Below are 25,280 nucleotides of genomic sequence, written 5' to 3'. Positions count from 1 at the left end.
CAGAGAATCCCCAATCTCACACCCCTCCTCCCCCCCGCCCCCACCCCCATCTAAAAGGGCAGGGGCCTTCAGTGACCAGAAGAGATGAGGGCTCTCTATTCCAGGCTCGGACAGTGGTGACTGATCTGAGCCTCAGTCTCCTCATTTGTGAAATGGGGTTAAAAGTTGTCCTCCTGGCAAGAGGAGCAAAATCAAAGCAGTGTAACATAACATACAACTTTGAGGTACAATATAGTAACATAACGATGTGGAAACCTCTTAGCTTGACCAATGGTATGGACATTTCTAGACTATCAGAGGGTCACCATGTAACAAGTATTGATGGTCTACCTACAGTGGCCCATTTTCCCCATGACACCCTCAAGAGGTGGGTAGGAAATTTTAGCTCCATTTAACAGGTGTGGAATTTGAGTTTCAACCTGAGAATTAACTGACCCAAGTTCCCACAACCACAGAGTGGCAGAGCCAGAAATGGAAGCAGGTCTGGGGGACCCCAAGGTTCGCACTTTCTCTGCTGGGCTGTTCATTGCCTCCAAGGGAGGAGAGCATCGGCTGAGGTAGGGACAATTAAAAGGCAACATTGAGGTGCTAGTCTGAAAGGTACACCCCACACTGCCCTCTCAGTGCCAGCCAGGAGAGCTGCCTGACCCAGTGATGGATGGTGACAACCCTAATAGCCATGAACATTCACACAACACTGACTGAGCCAATCATTAGCACTTTCATATAATAACTCATTTTTCACAATAAACCAAAAGTGGCAGGGACTATTATTTCCTCTATTTTGCAGATGAAGAAACTGGAGTAGAGAGGTTAAATATTTTGTCCAAGGTCACACAGCTGGGACAGTGTCCATGTCTTGAGGGGAAGGCACAGACCTCAGGTGATCTGAGCTTGATGCCATTCACCATTTAAAGTACCTAACTCTCTCTCACTCACGCAGCAAGCCACCTCCCAAGAGCAGGTTGGTCCTATGAGGAGCTGGGAGGTCTGGCCCTTTCAGCTCTCATTGTAAACCAACAGATGGGGGCTCTGACAGAGATTTAGCAGGGCCTCTGGAGCCTGACTGCCAGGGTTCAAATCCAGGCTCTGCCCCTTTGGGGAAGTTACTTAACCAATGTGAGCCTGATTTTTCAGTTGCAAAAATTGTAAAGCTTCTGTGTTGCTGTGAAATTTAAATGAGGTCATAGGTAATTAAGCGCTTGCTCAGTGCAGTACCTAGGACACAGCCAGTGCTTGATGATGGTTAGCTGTGATCAGCAGCATCTCCCATCAGCTCAGTTAGCATGAGTCTGGCTCTCTGGGTTCAAGTAGCTGGGGTGGGGGGGTGGGCACCATGAAAATCACACTTCTGGAACTTTAAGGATGAGGGCCAGATGGTGTCTGATACTGGACATGCTGAGAAAATGCTGGCACCCAGGCAGAGAAGCTTCCCATAGACATGTGTGGACACCATGTCAGCTGGGATTGGGGTGCAGGGAATCCTGGGGACTTCGCCCAGAGGCATACAGGGATTGGCCTAAGGCCAGAGCCTCTCACTAGGCTTAGAAGCCAGAGGCCCCCTCAGTCCCTGGGAACTGAGTCCCCACTGCTAAGTCACCAAGCCAGGCTCATGCCTGCCTTCTTCACCACCCCCTGCCTCCCGCCCCCCAGCAGGCCTATGCGCCTTTCTCCAAAGGAAAATGGGAAGCAGGCCAGAAACAAGCCTGTCTTTTTTCTTAAAGTTTTATTTTAAAAAACATGATTTATTTCCCAGTACCCTGGATCTGTGGAATTAATCCAGTTCCGCTGCTCCCACCCTAAACTGGCCCCCTTCAGAGTCCCTTCTCTCCAGCCCACCCTAACAAGCCCTCTCCTGGGTGGGAAGGACCCCCTTCTGTCTCATTACAATGCTCAGAGGAGAGCCCCTGGCTCACACACCCTGGCTGTCCGTCCAGCAGGCAGACAAGGCTGCTGGCTCCGGGCTGGGAGAGCGGGAGACAGACAGCCAGGGTAAAGAGCACAGGCAGGGCGGCCAAGGGAGCAGCTGGGACCAGCACAAATCAACAGGGCCATTGGTTCAGTGTGGACACTGGAGGGAAGACAGCAGGAAGAGCAGGTCATTGGGGCTCGTAAAAAGCGAGGGGCATTGGGCTGGGAATCTGGACAACTGGTTTTGCTGAGAACTAGCTGTGTGACCTTGGGCAAGTAGCTTAACTTTTCTGGGCCTCAATGCTCACATCTGTAAAATTAAGCCTTTGGGCCCATGGATCTCCAAGGTACTTGTCTCTTGTTCTAGACTTCCCTAGCAGAAACCTTACAAGTCTCTATAATATAAGTATAAAAACCACGGCTAAAATGAATCTTTCCAGAAAAACAGATCTCCTTTCCAGGGCAACCACTTTAACACACGCTCACTATGTAGAAGCCCAAGTTAAAAAAAGCAGACGATTCAGGAGGCACAAAGGGCAGAGAAGTGGACCAGTAATAATAAAAATAAAAACCTTGGGTCTTGTGTTTACTCTGTTACTTAGCTCACTGACTTTGGGCAATTTAGTAAATCTCGGGGCCTCTTTTTCTTCTTCTGTAAAGTGGTGATGGAAATAGCTCCCTTGCCTTCTTTGAAGGGTTATTTTAAGGCCAAAATGGCCCAATGCCTATGGAAGGTTTGGAAGAATAGAAGTTAGACTCTGGCACACAGGGGGTGGGGGAGAACACAAAGCTGGTGGTGTCAGCAGTGATGCCTGAGAGATGGGAGGCTTGCAGACAGGCTCCCTCGCTAGGCCATCCCACAGGATCATGTCCCTGCCACAGTCACCCCTTCCTGCTTGCAAAACCTGCCAGAATCCAGGACCAGAGAAAACCAGGTGGCTGCAGGTCATGGCCAAATCCAGTGACCTGTGGGTACTTTGATTCCAAACCTGAACTTCCATCCTGCAGATCCAGGTGATTATGAGAAATCAAAGACCAACACTGCAGGTGCCCCTACCTCTAAGGAAGCTTCCCCCAAACAGCACATACCCAAGTCCTACAAAAAAAATAACTGGATAGAACTGAGTTAGGAAAGGGAGCCTTTCCTTATCGGTTCATGGTAAGCTTTCTTTTAACCTTGGGTAACTCCAGAGCAGTGAAAATTGGGTTCAATTTACCCAAATCTAGTCTCAAACCATGTTTCCAGGAATCCCTCCCTGGTGTAAAGCAAGTCACACCCATCCAAATGAATAAATCCAGAGCGGGCTGCAAGCCCAGCTGGGAGACAGGAATGAGAACAGCCAGCAGCACAAACTCCACAGAGAGCGAAAGAGGACCAAAAGCTCTGGGGGACCAGGGCAGGGTCACCTGCCTTATCAGCTTACACAGCCCTTCCCAGGGCTCCTGGGAGGGGAGGAGAAGCAGGAACCCTGCCAGAAGCCTCAAATGGAATGCACGATTTCTCCAAGAACTTCCATCCTTCAAGATCTCAGCTCACTGGACATGCAAGACCTCTCCTTCTTTGGGAATTCTATTGTTCTTACCGTCTTGCCCTCACTGCAGCCTTGAAATGGTTTCTAATAATTGCCTTTATATTCTAGTCCTTTCTCCCTGTTTGTACAACCAAACTTTGCACAAGGTTAGATTTCTTGGGTTCTATAAACTCTACATGGTTTTTTTTTTTTCTTTTTTGACTAGACCACCAAAAAACTCGGCTACCACTTACAGTGCCCAGTTGCAGTAATCGGGGCCAGGCAGCTGCTAATGCTATTATTCAATAATAATGATGATGATGATGAAGGAGCCCTGGTGGCACAGTGAGCTTGGCCACTAACCAAAAGGTCGGCAGTTTGAATCCACCAGCCACTCCTTGGAAACCCTATGAGACAGTTCTACTCTGTCCTATAGGGTTGCTATGAGTCAGAATCAACACAAAGGCAATAGGTTTTTTGGTTTATTGCCTAACCGGATCATATCTTATCTGCCATCTCAGAGCCTGTTTTTGAAGAGAGTCACATATGAAGTTTATATACCTAAAGCTTCTGTTACCATGCTGGGTGAAACCTGCCAGAAGAGTTTTCACCAAAGTTAGAGTGCATCTTTGGGATGGTCTGATAGCCATGAGGCCTAAGTGGTATTCACTTTAGGAGGTCTGACACAGGTTGTCCTACTCAGAGCAGCAGAAGCAGAGGCACAACAGGGAAAGCAATGTGACTGCCATCAGGAAGGGCATGTCACAAATTCAAATGGCCAGGGCAGAGAACAAACAACAGTCCAAACATGACTTTCAAATGAAAAGTCACACGGGCAAAAAAGTTCGGAACTGTACAATTGTTGGGTACGTGAGCCACTTTTCACATGTGGAACTCATGCAGCTTGCTCCGGGTTGAGCAGCAGTAGCCATCTTCTCATGAAATAATGCCCTTACACTAGAAAGAGTGAGGGGTTTATGCTGCTACAGCGGCAGCTCAGAACCCAGGCCCTGCCTCCTATACTCAGCCTCCAGGGGGAGCCTGGCTTCATGGGGGTGTGACCTGTGCAGTCACACAGGGTCCCATGCTTAGAACGACCTCGTGGTTCATTTAATGCTCTGCTGTCACCATGTTCAAATTCTTAATAATTTATGAACAAGAAACCCTGTATTTTCATTTTGCACTGGGCCCTGCAAATTACGTAGTTGGTCCTGCCCAAAGCCTCAGGCTCTGGACCACACAGACTTCCTAGCTAAAGAACTTACAAATTAAAAGTACTCACGAAGACATTGAGTAGGGCTGAATTTCTGGTGGGTGTCTTCGTAAAGACAGAAAGTAAGTCCTAAATGGGAAACCTGGCCATTGTTTGTCTCTAGGTCGCCTCTCACCCCCAACATTTCTTTCTTCTTGGCTGTACCTCACAGGCTGGAAGGAGCACATGGAGACTCAGGCCCAGAGAGGGGAAGTAACTTGCCTAAGATCACACAGTGAGTGATAAGCAGTACTGGGGCTAGGATAATTATACCAGTTTCCACTTAGCACTGAGGCTGGACATCATGTCAAACATTTTATGAGTATCATCTTCCTTACAACAATCTGCTTTTTACAGATGAGGAAAGAGAGGCTCAGGGAAGTTAAGGCTCTTATCCAAGGCCCCACAGCAAGAAGTGATGGCACCAGTCTTAAGCCCAGGTAGTGTGATTCCAGGGTTCTTGCTTCCCAGGTATTTGTCCGGTTACATTGCTGCAGTAAGTACCAACATGGGGCCGGGAACTGAGAACAAAGGGATCCTAACCCAAGGGATGCCCCCCACATTGACCAAGTCCTCAGTTATCTCTGCTGGGATTCTCTTTCTAAAGGCTATCATATTCGTGCTCCTTTTGTGCTTAGCAAGAGGCCTGCCTCCTTCCCCAGGAGCTGCCTTTCCCAAAATTCAGAGCAAACATGGGGGCAGCCAAACCCGGGGCAGGAATGCAGCACTGACCCGCCGGGCCACTGGGCTCTGCGGTCAGGGAACAGTCGGTTTCCCTGCTCAGGTGGGGAACAGGGTGGGTGGGCCCAGAAGGGTCAGTCCAAACCGAGTGTGTGTGGGTGGAGAGGCCAAGGATACCCCTGGGAGTGCTGCAGCTGCCCAGAGGGGCTGCCCTGGCAGGGGCCAAAGGAGGGACTGCCACCCTCCCTCCCCCACCTCCCCCCTACCATAAGGAGGCCCGCTGCGTCCTGACTGAAGACAGGTGCTGCGGTCAGTCAGAAGCGCTGTGGGCGGACAGGGGTGCTGGCTGGGTGGGGAGGCAGGCAGGGTTCTTAGCCTCTGCTCCCAGCAGCTGCTGTCTGATCCCATGGCAACCCCTTGGGCTGCGGCCTCCCCCTCAGTTCTCAGGTTCTCTCGTCTCCCGAAGCCTGGGCGTTTGCATGCAGAGAAGACAAAAACTCAACCCTGTTCAGGGTTCAAAGTTCCCAGCCAGCCCCCTTCCTTGGGTGGCCTGCCTTGGTGGTCTTCCCTCACTTACTGTGCTATCCCCTCTCCAGCTCCCTCAGAAGCCCCAGTCAAAGGCAGTATCTGTGCTTACACAGAGAAGAGGCAGCCATAGAGATGGGGGCCGGAGAAGCAGGATGAAGCCAAAAGCCGCTGATGTCCAGCCCCCCACCCCTGCAGCCCTCTCATTCCCCGGGCTCAGTCTTCACAGATGGAATGATGGAGCCAACAGCAATGGACTCTGGGCAGACATTCCCATCCCAAGACTACAAGAAGCGGAATGTCTTGTTTTCTCCAGACGCAGCTATCAGATTATCAATGAATCAACCACCAGCTATTTAACGAGCATTGACCACGTGCATAGCTGGGGGCCCTTGGCTATTACCATCCTTGGAAACAGGGGCACAGATATTCACAAGCACCGACACCCTCCACACGGTCCTACCTGCTTCAGGAGTCCCATAGGTATGGGGAAGTAGGGCAGCTCACTCATCTACCTGCCTGGAATGCTCTGGGCTACCATTCGTGTTCACCCTTACTTCCTGGGGCTGCCCACACTCAAGCATGAGGCAGGCTGGGTGTCAGGCACAGCAGACTGGGCTCCAGGGGGGTCTGTGGTGGGGGATTCAGCAGGGCTGGGAGTCCTGGAGGCCTCAAATCTATAATTGGACCCCACTTTGGGTCAGGGCCCAGAAGGCTTCAGCTGACACCTGGCTGGACACTGCCAGGGACTGGAGAAGGAGAGGGATGGGCTGGGGGGATACTTGGCGGAGGGGGAGAGATGAATCCCAAACGGGCAAGAACTGGGGGAGAGGTTCACTCCTGAACTGAGGTCGAGGGTGGCCTATTTTTCCAGGTTTGCTGCCCCTTCATTTTGCCCTGGGCAGGATCTTTGTATTATTCTATCTCCAGGATATCTAGTTAGAGCCCCAGGATGTGTCTGGCACACAAACCAAACCCATTCCCATCAAGTGGATTTCAACTCATCGCGACCCTATAGGACAGAGTAGAACTGCCCCATAGGGTTTCAAAGGAGCGCCTGGTGGATTCAAACTGCTGACCTTTTGGTTAGCAGCCAAGCTCTTAACCACTGAACAACCAGGGCTCCATCTGGCACATAGTAGGTGCTTAATAAAAATTTGTTATAACTCTCCCCCATCATATCCGAAGCTCCTTCAGCGTCTTAGCCCTGTCAGCACCTGGAACACAACAGGCACCCAATAAACCCTTGGTGGCTGAAGGATGAACCCTTATTGTTCTCAGTTCCAAGGGTTTCGTAGGGAAACTGAACCCTGACTTACCCCACTGCCGGGGCCTGCTCGGCACCTCCCTTCTCTCTAGTCCAGGCTTTGCCTCCTGAGCCACAAACAGGCCTTCTCAGGCTAAGAAAGACCCCGAGCCAACCTCATGCCGGGCAGGGTAGCTGATGGCAGCCCCTAAGCCCAGCAGAACATCCCTGAAAGGCTGCTGGCTTCTAGCATCTGCTATAAAGCCCTTCAAAGAAGTTTTAAAAAAAAGTATCCATAACTAATACGGTCTTCTGGCAAGATGAATGTTGCAGGAAATGGAAGTCTGAGCAGGAACAACTCGCTTATCTACAACGTTCTACAACGTCAGGTGGGCACAGGGCTCAGGCCCCCTCGATGTTTGTGGGGAGCCCCATCCCTCCCCTGCTCTGCGCCCTGTTCCTCCCCTGCTCTACGTGGCTCTGGACCAATCCCTGAGCTCTCAGATGCCACGTAAACAGCACTGTACACACACACGTGCATGAGTGCACGCGCATGCACGCAGATCACCGCTTGGGAAATCCCCACATCTGGCTCTCACGTGACGGAGCTATGCCCAGGCTGCAGCTGAGAGGGCCCGGAGGACAGTGGTGGGTCAGAAGTGTGTGTGAGCTCTCTGAGGAGTTAACCCTTCCGCACCACTGCTCAGGGTCTCTGGCCAATGCTGAGCTTACACCCCAGGGGAGAAGCCAGGAGGGAGACCCAGTGCTCAGGGGCCTCTGTCCCAGCCTCACTGCACAAGCTTAGAAAGGTTGGGCTAAACTGACCAGTTTCCAGGGTCCCTTCTCTGCTCTGTCCTGTCAACCCCACCATCAGCCACTGGGGAGTTCCCACTGGACAAAGATTCCTTACCCAACAGGCTTCAGCCTGTTAGTCAAATATTTAATGAACACTTCCTAGCACTAGGCAATTGGCCGGAGGGGCTAGGGCTTTGCAATCACATGGAGTTGGGATCTACAGACTCCTTTCAAAGATGAGGAAATAAGACCAGAGTCCTCCTAACAACAGGAAAATGGTCCAGGCAGCCCCTTGGACAAGCTCTCTCCATCCAGGGAGATCTAATTTTATAATGAGCATTTTTAAAACGTCAACAATTTTAGCAAACTAGTGGCAATCTGCAATAGCATCTCTGAAACAGCACCACACAGGAGTTACCAGGGATGTGCAGGGATGCCCAAGCCTACTCTGGAAGATGTGGTACACTTAGAAGAATTCTGATCAAAAGGGGGAAAATGCAGACTAGAATTTCAGATTTTCATGGAATGAAGATTTTCTGGGGCCATGGAGACTGGATGAATCTCCAAAACTATTGCCCTGAGATAATCTTTAAACCTTAGACCAAAAATATCCCCTGAAGTTTTCTTAAAACCAAATGACAGTTTAGCTTAACTAGTAAAAAATATCTGCCTCAAGCATTATGCTTTTTTAAGAACTATCTATATGGGATGAAGTTGACAACAGCAGCTCAAAAGATTAGACAGGAACCTTAGGGGCCAGTGAGTTTACGTTAACGGGGAAGGAACAACTCAGAAAAGGAGGGTAAGAATGGTTGCACAACTTGAATAATGTAATCAATGTCACTGAATTGTACATGTAGAAAAGGTTGAATTGGTATGTTTTGCTGTGTATATTCTCAACAACAACAATAAATAAAATTAAAAGAAGATGTAGTGGCCTGGGACAGCTGATGGTGGGGTTGATCAGACATCCTCTGTATGGCTCCTCTCCCTTTCCATCTGGCTGGTGCATTTAAAAACCTCAGCGGCTGAAGTGTGAAAAGCCTTGCTCAGCTCCCCCAATCCCTAGGCAGGGCTGTGTGCCTCACCTGAAAGCTGCTGTATCACTCTGCACCGCACCCCCCCCCCCGCCACCACCCATCATAGCACTCTGACACATTATAATTGTTTACTTACTCATCTTCCCCACCCCACTGTGGTCCTCTGAGGCAAGGACCTCATCATATTCATCTTGGTATCCCTGGGGTTCTACCACAGGGCCTGGCACATAGTAGGTACTCAAGGTGTTCACTGGACAAACCTACAAGCTAGCCATGGCCAGAGCCAGGAAAGTCCCAGTAGGTCTGGCAGGAGCCACTTAATCCTGGAAGGGGAAGGTCTAGAACTAGGGACCTGTACCACCAGATCCATTCAGAAACTGCTTCCCATCAATACCACCTCCAAGAGTACCCCTTTCTGGCCTCGGGAAAGAGCTGCTACTATTGTGGAAACAGCTGTGGGCTTTGAGCAGAGAGAGCAACAAAGGTAGGCAAGGAAGCGGGAGGAAAGACTCTCTTAATCAGAATGTGGTGTTCAAACACAAAAGGGGAATGAATGGAGAGATCTTGGAGCTACTGGGTGGAAGGAGAGATGGCAGGATGGTGTGTGGCAGGGAGCAGGCAGAGCCAGGACAAGGGGTGCTCATATCTGCACATTTGCAAGGTTTTCCTGATGGGGGAGATAGGGAGGGCACTGCCAATGTACAGTCTTAGTTTGGCTTTTTGTCACTAGTCTGTCATCACTGCTTTACAAGGACCTCACCCTCCTTGGGGTTATGCACCCAACCTTGACCCTGACCATGACCCTGAACCAATGCTCAGAGAGTCTCAGGTGGTCCAAGGCTGAGCTGGGGATACTGAGATAATGGGAAAGGCAGTCCCAGAGACTTGCAGGGGGGCCCTCTCCTTGGCCACTGCACTCACTAGCCAGACAGTGGCGTCAAGGGGAAGGGTCTGGAAGAGGTGGTGAACGCTTCCTTCTGAGCACAGGAAAGTGAGGAGACTTTTTGACACGGCCCAGTTGTCTTGGTACAAGACTCCAGTTCTAACATTAACAAAATCCATCTTTCTACCAGCTGCCTGTGGCACATGTGGCAATGACAAGATCCAGGGGGTAGAACAGAAAGATTCAGGAAAAAAACACTTTTTCCTGCAAACTTTTAGTTTTACTAAAACTTCGGAAAAAACATTTTTTTTTTCCTTCACATTTCAAAACTGCCCAATTATAAAAATGTCATATGAGCCAACTAAGTTACACACGCCACATTTCTGTTTCTAAACAAAGTAACTTTAGATCAGAAAAAGGTGCTAAAACAATAAACAATGCAGATTTTCCCCAAATCTTTGTTTTTCCATTGGCTTCATCGTGACTGGAAATGTTGCCTCTTTTGTCACATGCCTATAAACCAAAAAGCTGAAGTGAGGGACAAGTTACTTTCTGGCTGAGGGCTGAGGAGGGAAGCATTTCTTTGATGGACCACATGTGGGTGTCCCCGCCCCCCAAAAAAACCTTGTGGAAAGAAAAGGGAGTCTCGTCATTGCCTCCTGATGGGGCTAGAAGGGAGGTCAGTGGCTGAACAGGCCCCTTAAACAGCCATTCTCCAAGGCCCCAAACGGTAGACCGGTGTTTTAGGGGTAAGACGCTGAGGATCCACTGTCCTCTGGCTGGCCTCTGTTGCCGGCCTTGTGGCCCACACCTGAATCAGGAGATGATTAAAATGCATCTTTAAGGCGCAGCTCCATCCAGTCACCCGGTCTATCTTGAGGGCTCCCGTCCCTTCTGGAAGCCAGATGCTCCTCCTGCTGCCTCACTACCTGTCTACCCTGAACACTGCCACCAACCCACAGGCCTGATGCACCCAAAATTCAACTCTGTTTGGCATCAGGATCCCTGAGGAGCCTGTCAAAATACAAACTCCAGGGCCCAACTCCTAGAGATGCTGACTCGGTAGGTAGAAGCCAAGAAAGCAGGGCTGAGGGAACTGAGGTGACCAGCTGGCTGCCTCCCTCCTGGGAGCAAGAAGTGTGATTCCAGGATTTGGGGACCCTTCCACCCTCACCCCAGCTTCACGTCCAGGCTAGTGGGGCAGTGGGGCTGCGATGCCTCTGGCGGGGGAAGTTGTGGCACAGAGAGATGCGTGAGCAGCACATTCACTTTCTCCATCGCATCACTGCCACATGGGCCGGCAGCAGAGCGGCCAAATCAATCAGCCTCCTTTCATGTCCAACTTGACGGCTTTGGACTCCAGGGGGGATATCAGGCTGAGGACCCAGAGCCATAAAAATAAAAATCGTTTAAAAACCCCAGCCCACGTGAGATGTGCCAGGAGCTTATGCCTTCATGGGACACGTTTGCTTTTGGAACTGCCATTGGGGGGTACCAGGAATATCTTGGCCGTGTTCCCTAAGAAGCCTGGGACTTTCTCACTGAGGATGGGTGGCTCAGGCAGACCAGAAAGCCTGGATAACTGCTTTGAAAAGTCCTCCTGATGTACTACTCTCCACGGCTTCCTTTGCAGACTCAGCTCCTGCTGTCCTTCCCTAGCCCTCTCTTCCCTCCTGCCGGGCTGGACACCTCACCTCTCCTTCCCTCAAACTTGTAAACTCATTCTAGCCTCCATGTCCTGGCTCATGCTGGTCCCACCGGGGGCACTCTCCCCACACCGCTCTGCATATTGCAGTCACCCCCATCCTCCAGGACACATCTCCAGCCTCTCTCATCTCGGCTATCCTCTCCCACTTGATGCCCACAGCCCCGGATCACAGCTTTCCTCCTTGTATTAGCTAATGGAACCCTGAATTTGTCCGGCCTTCTCAGCTGAGCTGTGAGCTCCACGGGGCCAAGAGCCAGCAACCGCTTAAGAGAATGGAAGCCTCATGGAACCTTTCACTGGAGTGGAGCTGAGGCCGCTGCTGTTCCATCCATTGCCCACTGTGGCTGTGAGCAGAGCAGGGCAAGCCTGGGCTGAGGCAGAGAGCTGAGCTCTACTCTCTGTGCGGCTGAGGCATTTATCTTGGAGAAAACAAGGCACGTTTCTCTGCCTCACAATGGTACTCCCCACCACCTGCGCCCAGGGCTTGGTGGGAGTGAGGAGCAGGAGACCAGGGTCTGCTCACCCCTCACCTTGGGCAGGTAGTGCCTTTTCTTAGCAGTTTCATGTATAAAAGGAGGAGGATAGGCTAAATTTTTCTAGTAGCCAGGACTTACAGGCAGGTCTTGCTTTAAGCAAACCCAGTTTACTGAAAACCAACTCATAAAAAGGGAAATTAAGGGGCTATTAGCCACACCCTACAGAAGGGTCCTTTACTCAACTAAGAATGCCTTCGTGACCAGTGGGTCCCTTCTCCTAGAAACCCCGGGGCGGAGGGGAATCTCTTGGGACAGGCACTGTCCCAGTCTAGATGCCTTCAAAGCCTGAGTCCTGGTCACCTGTGCGTCCCTTGGGCTCAGGAGGAAAGACTTTAGAGGAAAGGGGTTTGAGTCAGAAGGACCTGATTTGAATCCTGTGCTTGCCCGGCTGGGTAACCTTGGGTAAGTCACTTAACTCCTTTTCCTGTTCTATAGAATGGGAACAAGACCACCGAGCTGGGTTGCTGTGAAGCTTGATGGCAATTATGAGATGGTGCTCGCTCTACCTCCCCCCATCTGACGAGACAGAGAGGAGTCACTCCTGGAGGAGGGCAAAAGCCAAAGGCAAGGCTCCCTCCTGTCTGAGAGCCTCCTATTAATAATAAGAAGAGCTTAACCCTTGGTGGTGTTTAGGGGCCATTGAGCTGGTTCTGATTCATAGCGGCCCTATGCACAACAGAATGACACTGCCCGATCCTGTGCCATCCTCACAATCGTTGTTATGCTTGAGCCCACTGTCGCAGCCACCACGTCAATCCATCTCGTTGAGGGTCGTCTTCTTTTTTCCTGACCCTCTCCTTTACCAAGCACGATGTGCTTCTCCAGGGACTGGTCCTTCCTGATAACATGTTCAAAGTAACATGCAAAGTGACACGGTCAAAGTAACAAATTAACACACAAGTCACAGTGTGACAAACGGACAGACAAGTGGTGGGCTTAACCCCTTAGTGTTTACTCTGTGCCAGACACAGCGCTAAGAGTTACATTTGTTAACTCCATTCAGTCCTCACACAACCAGATGAGGTGCTATCGTTATGGCCATTTTTAATGGTGAGGCACAGAGAGGTTAAGAACTTGCCCAAGATTACCCAGCGGACAGAACTGGGGCATGAAACTAGGCATTCTGGCTCCAGAGTCTGTGTTCTTAACTCTGCAAATACTCAGCAGCTGCTGAGGACAAGTCCTGTCTCCTCGGGGACGAGGCCCAAGGCTCACAGAATGGAAATAAACACCTTAGTTAGGTAATTTTAAGCTCGAGTCTTAGGTAGGGTCAATTTCTCCTCACCTTTCAGAATCTATCAAAAATTAAAATAACAACAGCCATGACAGCTACTATTATTGGGAGCTTACTATGTGCTAGGCACTCTGCTAATTCAATCCTTACTTTCCATGGGGACAGGCACTATTTTACCCCCATTTTCCACATGGGGACGTGGAGGCCAGAGGCTAAGCAATTTGCCAGGGCCACTCACAGAACTCATTGTGACAGAGCTGACGTTCAAATCTCTGACTCCAAAACCCAAACTCTTAACCCCAAGTAACAGTGCTTCTCCACAATGTAACTATAGTAACGCTGATCTCATTGACTCAGCCTAATAATGGAGATAAAATCACGAAGATGGAAACTGCACTGAGTTCACCACTTTTCCAAGAAAAAGGATAAAGTAAACAGAATTTCATGAGGAACATCAACACTTGACTAAAAGAACAAACTCGCAACACTCTTGAGCAACCTTATTTGCATTTAAACGAGCTAGAGCTCATCACAGGACTGGGGTGGGGAGGAGCATCAGGCCCTGGGCCTGGCAGTAACCCGAGGGCTGTGAGCATCCTACGGGATCCGTGGCCGCCTGCGCCCCCTAGTGGCAGAACTCAGAACTCCTCAGCTAAGGCACCTGAGGAAAGAGTTTTGCAGAGAACTGTGAGAGAGCACCAGTAGATCTTGGCAGGTCTGATGCGAAACCCCTGCTCTGGGGAGCCTGCCCCAGCCCCTCTAGACTCCTGGAACAGTGCTCCTCCTGGGATAGCAACCACAGCTAACAACAACAGGCCCTTCCTACTGCCAGGTACCATAAAAGACCTCTAACTGCATTGCCTCATTGAACCTGCACAACTGCCTATCAAGTTGTTGCTACAGTGACCACTCCATTTTACAGGTGTGATGGTCGATTTGGCTAGGCTATAAACCTGTTGCCAGTCGAGTCTATTCCAACTCATAGTGACCCTAAAGAACAGGGTAGAACTGTCCCACAGGGTTTCCAAGGCTGTAAACTGTTACGGAGGCAGATTGCCACATCTTCCTCCCGCGGAGTCGCTGAGTGCTTAACCACTGCGCCACCAGGGCTCCCTCATTACCCATCCAAACTAACAACAAACTTGTTACTGTTGAGTCGATTCCAACTCATAGAGACCCTATAGGACAGAGCAGTACTGCTGCATAGGGTTTCCAAGGAGTGGCGGGTAGATTCGAACTGCTGACCTTTTGGTTAGCGGGCCAACCTCTTTAACCACTGTGCCACCAGAGCTCTACATCACCCATAGAAAATTATAAACTCCCTGAGGGCAGAAATACACATTCCTGTAACCTCAATACCTTACAGAGTACCTGGCATACAGTTGGTGCTCAGTAAGGTTAGTTGAAGCATCAGGTCTCCAAAATAGCCCTGCTCAGGCCTGCTCCCCTACTTTTGGCACATGCGCTCTCTGGATTACCCAAAGCCAGAAAAACTCTGTTCAGTTCTTGCCTCCCGATTTGAGTGAGCAGCAACTTCTCTTTCCTAATCTGTACCACAGTGATGACAAGTGTCCAGCCATCCATGTACGCATGCCCTCTTCCATTCATCCATCCACCCATTCAGCAAGTACGAGTGGGTGTCACTACTGGTGCGAGCCCTTTGGCCAAGGTCTTTACTCTCAGGGAGCTGACATCTCAGTGGTCAGAGACAGAAAATAAACAAAAAAAAAAATACGGGATAATTAGTGTGATAAGAGACGCGGAGGGAAGAAGCAGGGTGACTTGTGGGGGCAGCCAGACAGTGGAGGAACAGGGCAGTTTCTCTGAGAAGATGACAGGCAGAAATCTTAAGAAGGAGCCGGCCATGTGAAAGACTGAGGAAGAGTATTCTAGGCAGAGGGGACAGCACATACAAAGGTCGTGTGTTGGGACCGAGCTTGATTTGTTTAAGGAACAGAAGGTGACCCATGTGGCTGGGCAGAGGGCTGGGAATGCTAGGGGTAGGAGAAAGGACAAGAGGCATATGAGCTGAGAGGCATATGAGCCAAGGTCAGCAAGACCTTTCATCCTGATTTCAGCTGGCCAACACTCAGGGGCTAAATCACACACAGGGTTCTGTAGACCAGGCTAAGGAGTTTATTCTAAGTGGGATGGGAAGCCCTTGATGAGAATGCAAGCAGAGAAGTAAATCATTTGATATATATATTTTTAAAAGACGGTTCTAGCCATTCTACATGGAGAATGGCGTGTAGAAGAGCAAGGGTAGAAGCTAGGAGTCATCCTGAAGAGAAGGGAATTCTCACAGTGTATGATGGTGGAGGTGGGGAGAAGTGGACAGGTCTGCCGGTCAACCTGGCAGGTGAGGGAAAGAGAAGAATCAAGGATGACTTTTAGACGCTGGGCTTGGGCAACAGGGTAGATGGTGTCAGTTACTGAGATGAAGATGCTGGAAGAAGCAGATTCAATGGAGGAAAAGAGAGGCAATTTCAGGCTACTATTTTCCAGTTTTCAAGGTCACCAGTCCTACCCCCTTCCTCCATTAGACTATAAGTTGCCTGAGCACAAGGACCAAGACTTTCTTCTTCTGTTGACTCTACCCCCTGCCCTCGTCCTCTTTCAAATCTTGGTTCTGTACTTAGTCAGTGATGACCAAAGAACAACATCTGTTTCCTCTGTGCCAGTGTCCCTGGCTGGGGTCACCCCGGGAAGCTTCATGAGCCCTCTCATTACAGAACAGGGCAGAGCCCTAAATACGAGCTCAAATCCACAATCTGCCATGAACTGTGGGCAGTCACCTTCTTGGAGCCTCAGTTTCTCGTTTGTAAAATGAGAATCTCACTACCCAACATGCAATGTGGCTCTCAGCAGCAAATGAGGAAACATATAAAGTTCTAGCACATAGTAGATGCTCAATAAATAGTAACAAGAGCTAGCACTTAGGAGAGCTTTCTAGGTGGCAGGCAGTATTCTAAGCTCGCTTACATAAATTATCCAATCTTCATTACAGGGGCCCTGGTGGCGCAGAGGTTAAGAACTTGGCTGTTAACCAAAAGGTCGGCAGTTTGAATCCACCAGCTGCTCCTTGGAAACCCTATGGGGCAGTTCTACTCTGTCCTATAGGGTTGCTATGAGTCGGAATCGACTCGACAGCAATAGGTTTGGTTTCTGTTTTTTTAATCTTCATTATAACCCTATGAGGAAGGCATGAATATTATCCCTGATTACAGGGGAAACAACAGGCAAAGGGAGGGTAAGAAACCCACCAAGGTCAGAGAGGAGAGAAGCCAGGCTCCAAACTCTGCTGTCTGGCTCCAGAGCTGGCACTTTTACATGTGACAGTAAGTGGCTATTATCATAAGCACACCAACGAAAATTAAATTTCCCCATCTATCCTTTTCCTGGCCTGAGCATGAAACCGGGGGAGGCTTTCCCTGAGGGAGGCAGCTTGGGTGGGGCCCTGCATTGCTTAGGAAGCAGCACGGACCCTGAGTCTCAGAGATGGCAGTGGGAGTGACCTAAGAGCTTGTCTGGTCCAGCCGTTGACTTTACAGGGGGGAAACTGAGACCCAGAGCAAAGGGATGTGTCCAAGGTCACGCAAGGAGCAAACTGGCAGCTGAACCAGGACTATATGCCAGGGCTTTGGAAAGTGATGATGGTGATGAGCTGATACTTCTACAGTAGTTACGAGCTAGGGCTGTTACACATTAACTTATTTAATCCTCCACATGTACGGCAGGTACTACTATCATTCCTACTTTACAGGTGGGGAAACCAAGGCATAGCGAGCTCATGAAGCTTGCTCAAGATCACACGCAGCCAGGATTTGAGCCAAGGCTCAACCATTACACTATACCTCTAAGACCCAGGGCAAGTTTCTTGGGGAGACGGTGATTATGACAGAAGACAATCCCAGTTTTGCCCTTCCATCCAGTTCTGGTCTGAGAGATGACAGGCCTCTTGAGTACTCCTGGGGCTTGGGAAGAATGGCTAGGGGCTGAGGTGGGTGGGGAGAGGTCTGAAAAAAGGCCAGGAGGACAGAAATCCTCCCACCTGGAGCTCTGACAGGTGATGCCTCTGGTTCATCAGACAGCCTCACTTCACTGTTTACCGGAGGAAATGCTGCTTCTGCAGCAGGCAGGCCCTGGACACCCCCTGCCCAGGTGACCGAACATGCATCTCACCCACAGTAGGCACGCCCCAAGCAGGTACACAAACGCACAGGAACACAGACTACAACCCACAACCTGGCACACATAACCAACCCCTACGTCCCCAAACAAGTAAACGTACCCCAGCACACAGCTATCAAGACCGCCCATGTATATGCACAGTACATGTTTGCACACAACCCATGTACACGCATGCTCCTAAACATTAGGACACATTAACCATATAAGCCAGCACTTGTACACTTACGAACTCATACTCAGAAACACACACACGCCATGTCATTACACCTACCCCAATCCACAGCCCATCCCTCGAGCCTGGGCACACATGATCCACAGGCCAAGGCACCTGGACAGGATATCTCCTCACACATGAACCATTATCATGAGCCCTGTGCTTATACACACTCTCCATACACCAACGGTCAGACCTTCGCAGGGCTGCATGTACTTGCCACCCTCATAAATACAGGCAGACACAGTGAATTTGCTCCCCGCCCCCCCCTTTTTTTCCCTCCCCAGCCCTAATGCCCCGGGGACATCCCTCCTCCAATTAACTACGCCTTTATGGAACCCAGCCTCTCCCACCCAGGAAGAATTCTTCTGACCCCAGCCGACAGCGCCCAGCACACAGTGTCCAAGGACTTGCCTGCCTCTCCCTGTCTCCACTCCCTTCGCAAACTCTGGGTGGGAGCTGGCACCTGTCAGGCAAATGCCAGGGCTGGCCGGCCCCCTCCCATCCCCGACTCAGCTGGCCAGCACGCAGAGCCCCCGCCCCCGCAGCAAAGAGGACATGCTCAGAGTTGGGGGAGGGACAGGAGGACACAGATCTGCGGTGCAGGCGCTAGAAATTTGCAGTCACTCCAGTGTAGCCCCCTAGGGGACCTGGCTCTGGCCTCCCTGCCAGGATAAACTCTGTGTCTCTATTAACCCTTCACCACTGCCGCCCCGCACCGCTGGAAGGATCCAAGAAGTCACAGCAGAGCCTATCAGTGGCCACTGCAGTCCGGGGAGGGGGGGAGGGGGGTGAAGGATCCGGCTGACAACATTGTGGAGACTTAGGCCCTCCAAGAAACCCCCCCACTCCCCATGCACCCACCCGTATTCCCATCAGGGAGAGCCCGGGGCCTGAGGGACGGGGCTGCGGGGGTGGGGGGGTAGGGGGAGGAAAATGAAGGTGCAAGTACTAGAGACCTCAGGAGCATGGGCTGGGGAAGGGGGGCGACTGAAGCGGGTACAGGCGGGCAAGGACCACCCCCAACAAAAGTCCTCGCAGGAGCAGACGGATCTCGGAGGGGCGCGTGCACGACGCGGGAAGGTGAGAGGAAAAAACGCCCGGAGGCCCCCTTACCTGACTTCCTCTTGGAACTGCCATAGTCCCTGAAAAAGAAGCAACAACAGATAGACATGGTTAGGGCCGGGCGCGGGCTTGCAGGGCTGCAGCTGCGGTCAGTCCTCGGCGCGCTGCTCATGTGATCCCTGGCCCGGCAGCCTTGCGCTCCGCACCCGCACGCTCCGTGCGCGCCGCGGCCGCCCGCCCGCCGGGTCCCCGCCTGCCCTGCCTCCCGAGCTATTACCCGCCCCGCCCTGCCGGGCCCAGCCGCGGACGCCCCCTTGACCCCGCCCAGCCCCGGCCCGCCCAGAGATGAGGGGCATTTTGGCCCCTCCCGCCTTGCACCACCCGGGCATCAGCCCCCATCCTCAGCGGCTGGGGGAGGGTGAGGCAGGTTCGCAGGCACTTTGTAAATAGGGAAACTGAGGCCCCAGGAGGGTCATCTCTAGAACCTACTCTGTGCCAGCCCCTGCCCCCTCCAGGGTGCCCGCTTCCACACGCCCCCCCCCGTATCCCCCTCCCCAATTCTTTTCACGGCTCACGCCCACTCAGCCTTGAAGTCCTCATCCAAGGGGCACCATCTTGACCTGCCTTCCTAGAAATCCTCCCCTGTCCTCGAAATCCTCCCCTGTTGTAGAAAAGGGATCTCAGTTTTGGCTTCCTCATCATCACAATTTGTGTGACCCTTTGATTGAAGTCAGCACCCACACCCCCATACTGAAGGCTCTCTGTGGCTTGCTCCCTCCCACTAAGTCCCCTGGGCCTGGTGATAAATAGGTGATCAACAAATATTGATTGTAGGTCTTTCTCTTTAAAGATCAAGGTGGGGAAGCTGGGGTTCAGTACCAGGCAGGTGGGGTACCAGAGCCAGCCTTACTGAAGGGTAACCGGGAGACTGGAAGTGGCAGGGAGTGGAGGTGAGCTTCTGAATAAATGAGCATTGGGCTGACAATTATTGGTGGTGACCTTAGGTGCTTAACCCCTCCCTGGCTTCATTTACCTGCCCTGGACCACAAGAGCCTGAGCCTGCCCTGCCCTGCCCTGCCCTCCAGCTAGGAATAACCAACGACCCGGATTGGCCATATTTCTCAAATCCTGCCCCCACTTGCCCTCAAGGCCTTGCTCTTGCCGTTGATCCCTCCCCACCATCCAGCAAGCCTCAGAGAACTGAGAAAGGTGAACCCACTCCCTTAAAATGCTGAGAATTCCTGTAAGTACTCAGGAATTGAGGGGATCAGTCTGGAGCCTGGAAGGAAATGCCTTCCATTTCTCCCAGGTCTAAAGAAACTGCCAAGTGCCCATCTTTGCTCTAAGTGAACTGACCAGTGAGGTCTGCCCATTGGCAAAAGGGAGGTCTCATGGAGGAAGGGACAGTAGGTTCACAGGGAGGAGAGAAGAGTCAACCTCATGGAGACTCCTCGAGATTCAGATTCTGGAGGTCTAGGGGTACCCTGGGCTGTTGGGGTTGTTTGTTAAGCTTCAAGATAATTCAGCTACACAGCCAGAGATGAGGGGCTTGCCCTCTCCTAGGCTCCCACATTTCCCAAAGTTTGGGTTCAGAAGCTACTGAATTGGAATGCTGGGAGTGAGGCCCGGGAAGTAGCGTTTCTGATATACACACCCCCTCTTGTCTGAGAACCCCCTTGGTATTCCAGGTCTCCTTTAATCCTCACACCCACACTTAGAGGAAGGTCATATTACCCCCATGTTACAGATGAGGAAACAGGTTCAGCCACAGCTCAAGGTTACCCATCTGGGGGAGGACTGTCAGACTCCAGCAGTTTATAAGCCACACCTAAGGGATAAAAACCACAGGGGGGATGGAGTGGAGGAGAATCTGTTGCCTCCAGAGTTAGGAAATGAGATAGTCCATCTCTGTGGGTTGGTTTCTCATCCACCCTGCCCGCCCCCACCTACAGTTCAGTGAAGACCTTAGCAAGGGCATGCTTGTCCTCCTGGGGGCAGCAAGGGAGACTGGGGAGAGACTGCATGCCAGAGAGTCTGGTTGTGTCCCCTTGAGGCTCAGCTTGGGGAGAATTCCCAGCCAGGAGTAGGAGGTATTATACCGCCTTGCCCAGAAGACTTCACTTCCAGGGAGGGAATTCCTTTCTCAGGCTTTTTTGCAGAGAGGCCCAGGCTGCAGGGGGCGGGGGCAGGGCAGAGAATGGGTGGGGAATGGATGGCAATGAGGAGGTGCCCTCCCCTGTCCCACCATTTTGCCGCTGGCCCTGCCTGGCAGGAAAAGGCCTCGGGACCCAGGCCAGAACAGCCCACTGACCATCCCCCTGACTGCCAGTAGCCCAGACAGGGGGCGGCTTCCTGGAGTAGGTGAGCCAAGGGCTCTGGCTGGCCCAAGTGGCACAGTGAGGCCACCTTCTCCCCCAGTGTCTGTGCCAGTGGGTGGCAGGCAGGTTCCTGTGTTACAGGGGACAACCTGAGGCATAATTCACATGGGTTGGGGGCCTGCTTTATGCCAGGCCCTGGGTCAGGCCCCATCAGTGATCCTCAGCATGGCCACTCAACAGATTTATCTTTGGAGCTGGTTAAAAATTCAGACTCAGAGCCCCATCCTAACCTACTGCATTGCCAGCATCTCAAACAGGCTCCCCTGGGAAGTCTGAGGCTGGGCCAGGTTAGCTGAGATCCAGTCTCTGCCCTCCCCCTCCACCCCCCAGGCTACAGCCCTGACAGGTGGGTATGGGTGGTACCAAGGGGGGCTCCAGTATCTGGCCTCCATCCTTAATAAACATTTATGCTAAGTAAGAACAATGTGCTTGCCGTGCCAAGGAAGTTTCGAGAAAAATCTCCTGGCCCACCCCCTCAACCAGAGTATGAGTTCTTTCTGCCAAAGACTTCTGGATCCCCTTGCAGGTGGCCGTGGTCTCCTCACTTTGCAGGTGAGGTAAGAAAAGCTTAGAGAAACTAGGCAACTTGTTCAGGGCCACACAGAGTGGGTGAGGCCAGGATACAAAAAAAAAAAAAAAAAAAAAAACCCAGTGCCATCCAGTCGATTCCGACTCATAGTGACTGTATAGGACAGAGTAGAACTGCCTCATAAAGTTTCCAAGGAGCACCTGGCCGATTTGAACTGCTGACTCTTTGGTTCCCAGCCATAGCGCTTAACCACTACACCACCAGGGTTTCCAAGGCTGGGATAGGGTGCCAAGAACTCAGACCTTGCCTTAAGTTCAAGACAAATGTGTAAACACAACCACCCCCTGGGGCAATAGGCACAGAGGAAGGGGGTGTCTGACATGCACATGGGGTTAACTGAGCAGAGGCACAGGTCCCGGCATGGGGGCGGCCATGCTGTGATTGAATGGTGGGAACGGCAGGTGCAGGAATCTTTCACACAGTCTCTGGCCTCCAGCCCAAGCAGGCACTGCCCTGATAGGGCACCTCTTGAAGGTTTCCGGTTGGGCATATCTTAGCGAAGCCATGTCACATTTTTAGCTGCTGAACACTCTGTGAAGCAGATTAGGTATCCAGTGGCTACGATTCCTCCATCCCTCACGTACTAGGGCATGGGGGTGAAGGGAGGGCTCCCCTAATCTCTGCCCCGGGCACACCCACCTCCTACTGACCTACAACCACTCCTGGCCTGGGCAGGGCAGCAGGGCCCTTGGTTGGGTCCAGTTCCCTAACAACTTAAGACCCCTCCCCGGCCTCCCCTTCCTTGCTCCAATTCTTGCTCTGAGCTGAGCCTGACAGCTCCTGTCTTGCTGGTGACTCCTGGTAGGTCACAGGCTAGCCTGCTTCCGACTTGCTGCTGAATCACTATCTCCTGGGGAGCCACAGGAAGAAGGGGAGGGGAGGGGAGGCCATGGCTAGTGTCTCCCTCTAGCGCTGCCAGAAGCTAATGTAATTGAAAACGCCTCCAAGGTGGCGCCCTGACTGGACTCCCAACAGACCATACAGCTTCTTTGCAAATGGTCCAAGGGTGACCAGGACCACCAGCATGGTGACCAACCATCCCTATTTACCGGGTACGTGAGGCTGTCAGGGATGAAACAACGGGGAAGCTCTGGGTAAAGGGGGATGGTCAGTCTCCCTGCAGCCCACAGGTCCAGACTGGCTGGGAAGAGGTGCCAAGTTCCCTCCCCTGGGACTTAGCACCCCACCCCCTTCTCCATCTAAACAGGGACTCCTAAGACATCTCCCCCCTGCCCCATGTGATATAAATAAATAGTTCATCTCTTGGCTCTTCCACAGGATGATGCAGTCTGCTCCGGGTGAGGGCAGGTTTTGGAAGTGAACAGTCTGCCACTCACTGCTGGGTAGTGATTTTGGGCTAGTTCCCTCACCTCTTGAGCCTCAATTCTCTATCTGTGGAATGAGGATAAGAACAGTACAGACCCTTCAGGGTCTGGGGAGGATGACATATACAGTGTGCATAAAGAGTTTTACATAGTGCCCGGTACAGAAAATGCTATATAAATTTTCTGTTTTTATTATTATTTATACCTGAACCTGTCTGGCCCCACCTGAGTAGCAAAGGCCTAATCTTGGAACCTGCAGAGCAACCTAAAACAAAAGGAAGGGGCTTCTTAAAGGCCTCACCACAATGCTGCCAGCACAGCCCTGAGCGAGAGAGATTTCAGAGTTTGGGCTTTCACAGACACGGTACCCCCCACTGGACTCTGTCTAGCTCTGTCTAGCACCGAGTACCTGGCAAGGGCAAGGTCTGCTCCTACCCGCTGACCATGTGAGCACAGCTCTTCAGAGAACAGTCATATTTTCAGGGCAATGCTGACTGACCCATTGGATTGGCATACTGACTTGGACTCATTTATTGGGATAAGTTCAACCTGCCAAGGAGTGACTAACTCTCATAGCCACATCATAGGGCTCTGCATTTTCGTACTGTTCTGTCTTTCATTTCTCTTGGTGAGATGTCACCAGCCGTGCTAGTGGAGGGGCTGGTACTGGAGACAGCTAAGAGGTAGAGGCTGGTGGGAGGGTTGGGAAGGTATTTAATATCCAATGTGTGCTGGCCACCTGTTTCTGCACATGACTCCCACCCCCACCCTCCTTTGAACACTCCTGGCATTTGACCTGCAGTGCTGTAAAGTGAGGGAACTCTGGTGGCACAGTGGTTAAGTGCCCTGCTGCTAACTGAAAGGTCGGTGGTTTGAACCCACAAGCCGCTCCATGGAAGAAAGATGTGGCAGTTGGCTTCTGTAAAGATTACAGCCTTGGAGACCCTGTGGGGCAGCTCTACTCTGTGTTATAGGATCGCTATGAGTAAGAATCAACTAGACAGCAATGGGTTTTGGCTCTGGGGTGGGAGGAGGGGACACACAAGCAGGAGGTGTCTCTTGCTGGGTCAAAGAGGCAGTCAAGGTTCCCAGATGAAAGATGAAGCCAGGAAGAGCTGCTGAGGCGAGGCAGAGAAGTGGAAAGGAAGCCTGCCTTCTGTGGCCCAATGCCGAGCCCTGCCAAGTGGAATGCCGACAACGCTGGAGAGGCTGTGCCTCCCTGCCTGCCACTGCCCCCTCCCATTCTGCTCCGTCAGTGAGTGCCCTGGCAGAGGAGGACACGCACGCGCTGACTCTCAGCCTGATGCTGTCACCCTCCTGTCTGCTGGCTGACATTGGCCGCTCGGCCCGGGAGACTGGTCTGCAGGGCCTGCTGGCACTGGCAACTACTTGAGAAGTGGCTGTGTTGCCAGGTGGCTGACTTGAGAGCGACCTTGAGGGCCAAGTGGTCACTGGGAACCTAGGTGGTACCCAGAATACGAGGGGACAAAGCTGGTATGCGAGCTTGGCCAGGGAGATGACGTGGAATCCTTGGGGTATATAATGATGACTTCGACCACTGTCACCAACCAATAAGCACTCGGTCAGCTCCTGCTGGCAGCTGCCTTAGGAGAGTCTGGGCAGGGCGCAGGAGAAATATATGGTATGCTGCTAGCCGACAAGTTTGGGGTGAAGCTGGGAGAATAAAACTACATAGTGTGATGAGACAGCTGTTATCTGACACAATCTACACTGAGAGTCACACAAGGGGGCCACATTCCAAGTGCAGAGAAAAGAGAGATCCTGGGGGCTACAAGGTATCCAAGGTGGCTTCCTGGAGGAGGAAGTCTTGAGCTGAGCCTCAAAGGATGGGATGGGGTTGGATCCATGGAGAGGGTCGAGAGGAAGAAAGTTCAAAAACAGGAGCAAGAATGAGCTGTTATGAAGGGCAGCTCCGAACAAGGAGGAATTGAGCTGGGGAAGGTGGGGGAGCAGATGGAGGCAGGGAAAGGCCAGACTGGGGAGGGCTTTGATGTTTGGCTGTGAAATCCAGAAGATTTCGGAATCAGGGAGTAATGTCGTCAGTGCCCAGCTGGAGGGTGGGCAGCTGAGGGTGGGGAACAGGACAGAGGTTGTGACAAGTCCAGAACTGAATGTCAACAGGCTCGGGTTCTGGGCTCAGCTCTGCCCCTCGGTGTCTGGTGTACCAGGTGAGCC

The 25,280-nt window shown here is 51.8% G+C and overlaps 1 protein-coding gene across 2 annotated transcripts in view; it reads right to left on the bottom strand.

Moving 5' to 3' along the window:
- Positions 1 to 25,280, bottom strand: part of SH3PXD2A (SH3 and PX domains 2A) — a 246,157-nt gene that overhangs the window by 69,631 nt on the left and 151,246 nt on the right. For both annotated transcript variants that reach the window (XM_010589010.3, XM_064269355.1), the window contains exon 6: positions 18,844 to 18,872. In XM_010589010.3, coding sequence (XP_010587312.1) covers positions 18,844 to 18,872 — 29 coding nt within the window. The remainder of the gene's footprint in view (positions 1 to 18,843; positions 18,873 to 25,280) is intronic.

This window comes from Loxodonta africana, chromosome 16, assembly GCF_030014295.1.
Source record: "Loxodonta africana isolate mLoxAfr1 chromosome 16, mLoxAfr1.hap2, whole genome shotgun sequence".
In the NCBI taxonomy this organism is placed as follows: Eukaryota; Metazoa; Chordata; class Mammalia; order Proboscidea; family Elephantidae; genus Loxodonta; species Loxodonta africana.
The sequence above is the reverse complement of the archived record's forward strand: the minus strand, read 5'-3'. Positions and strand labels throughout refer to the sequence as shown.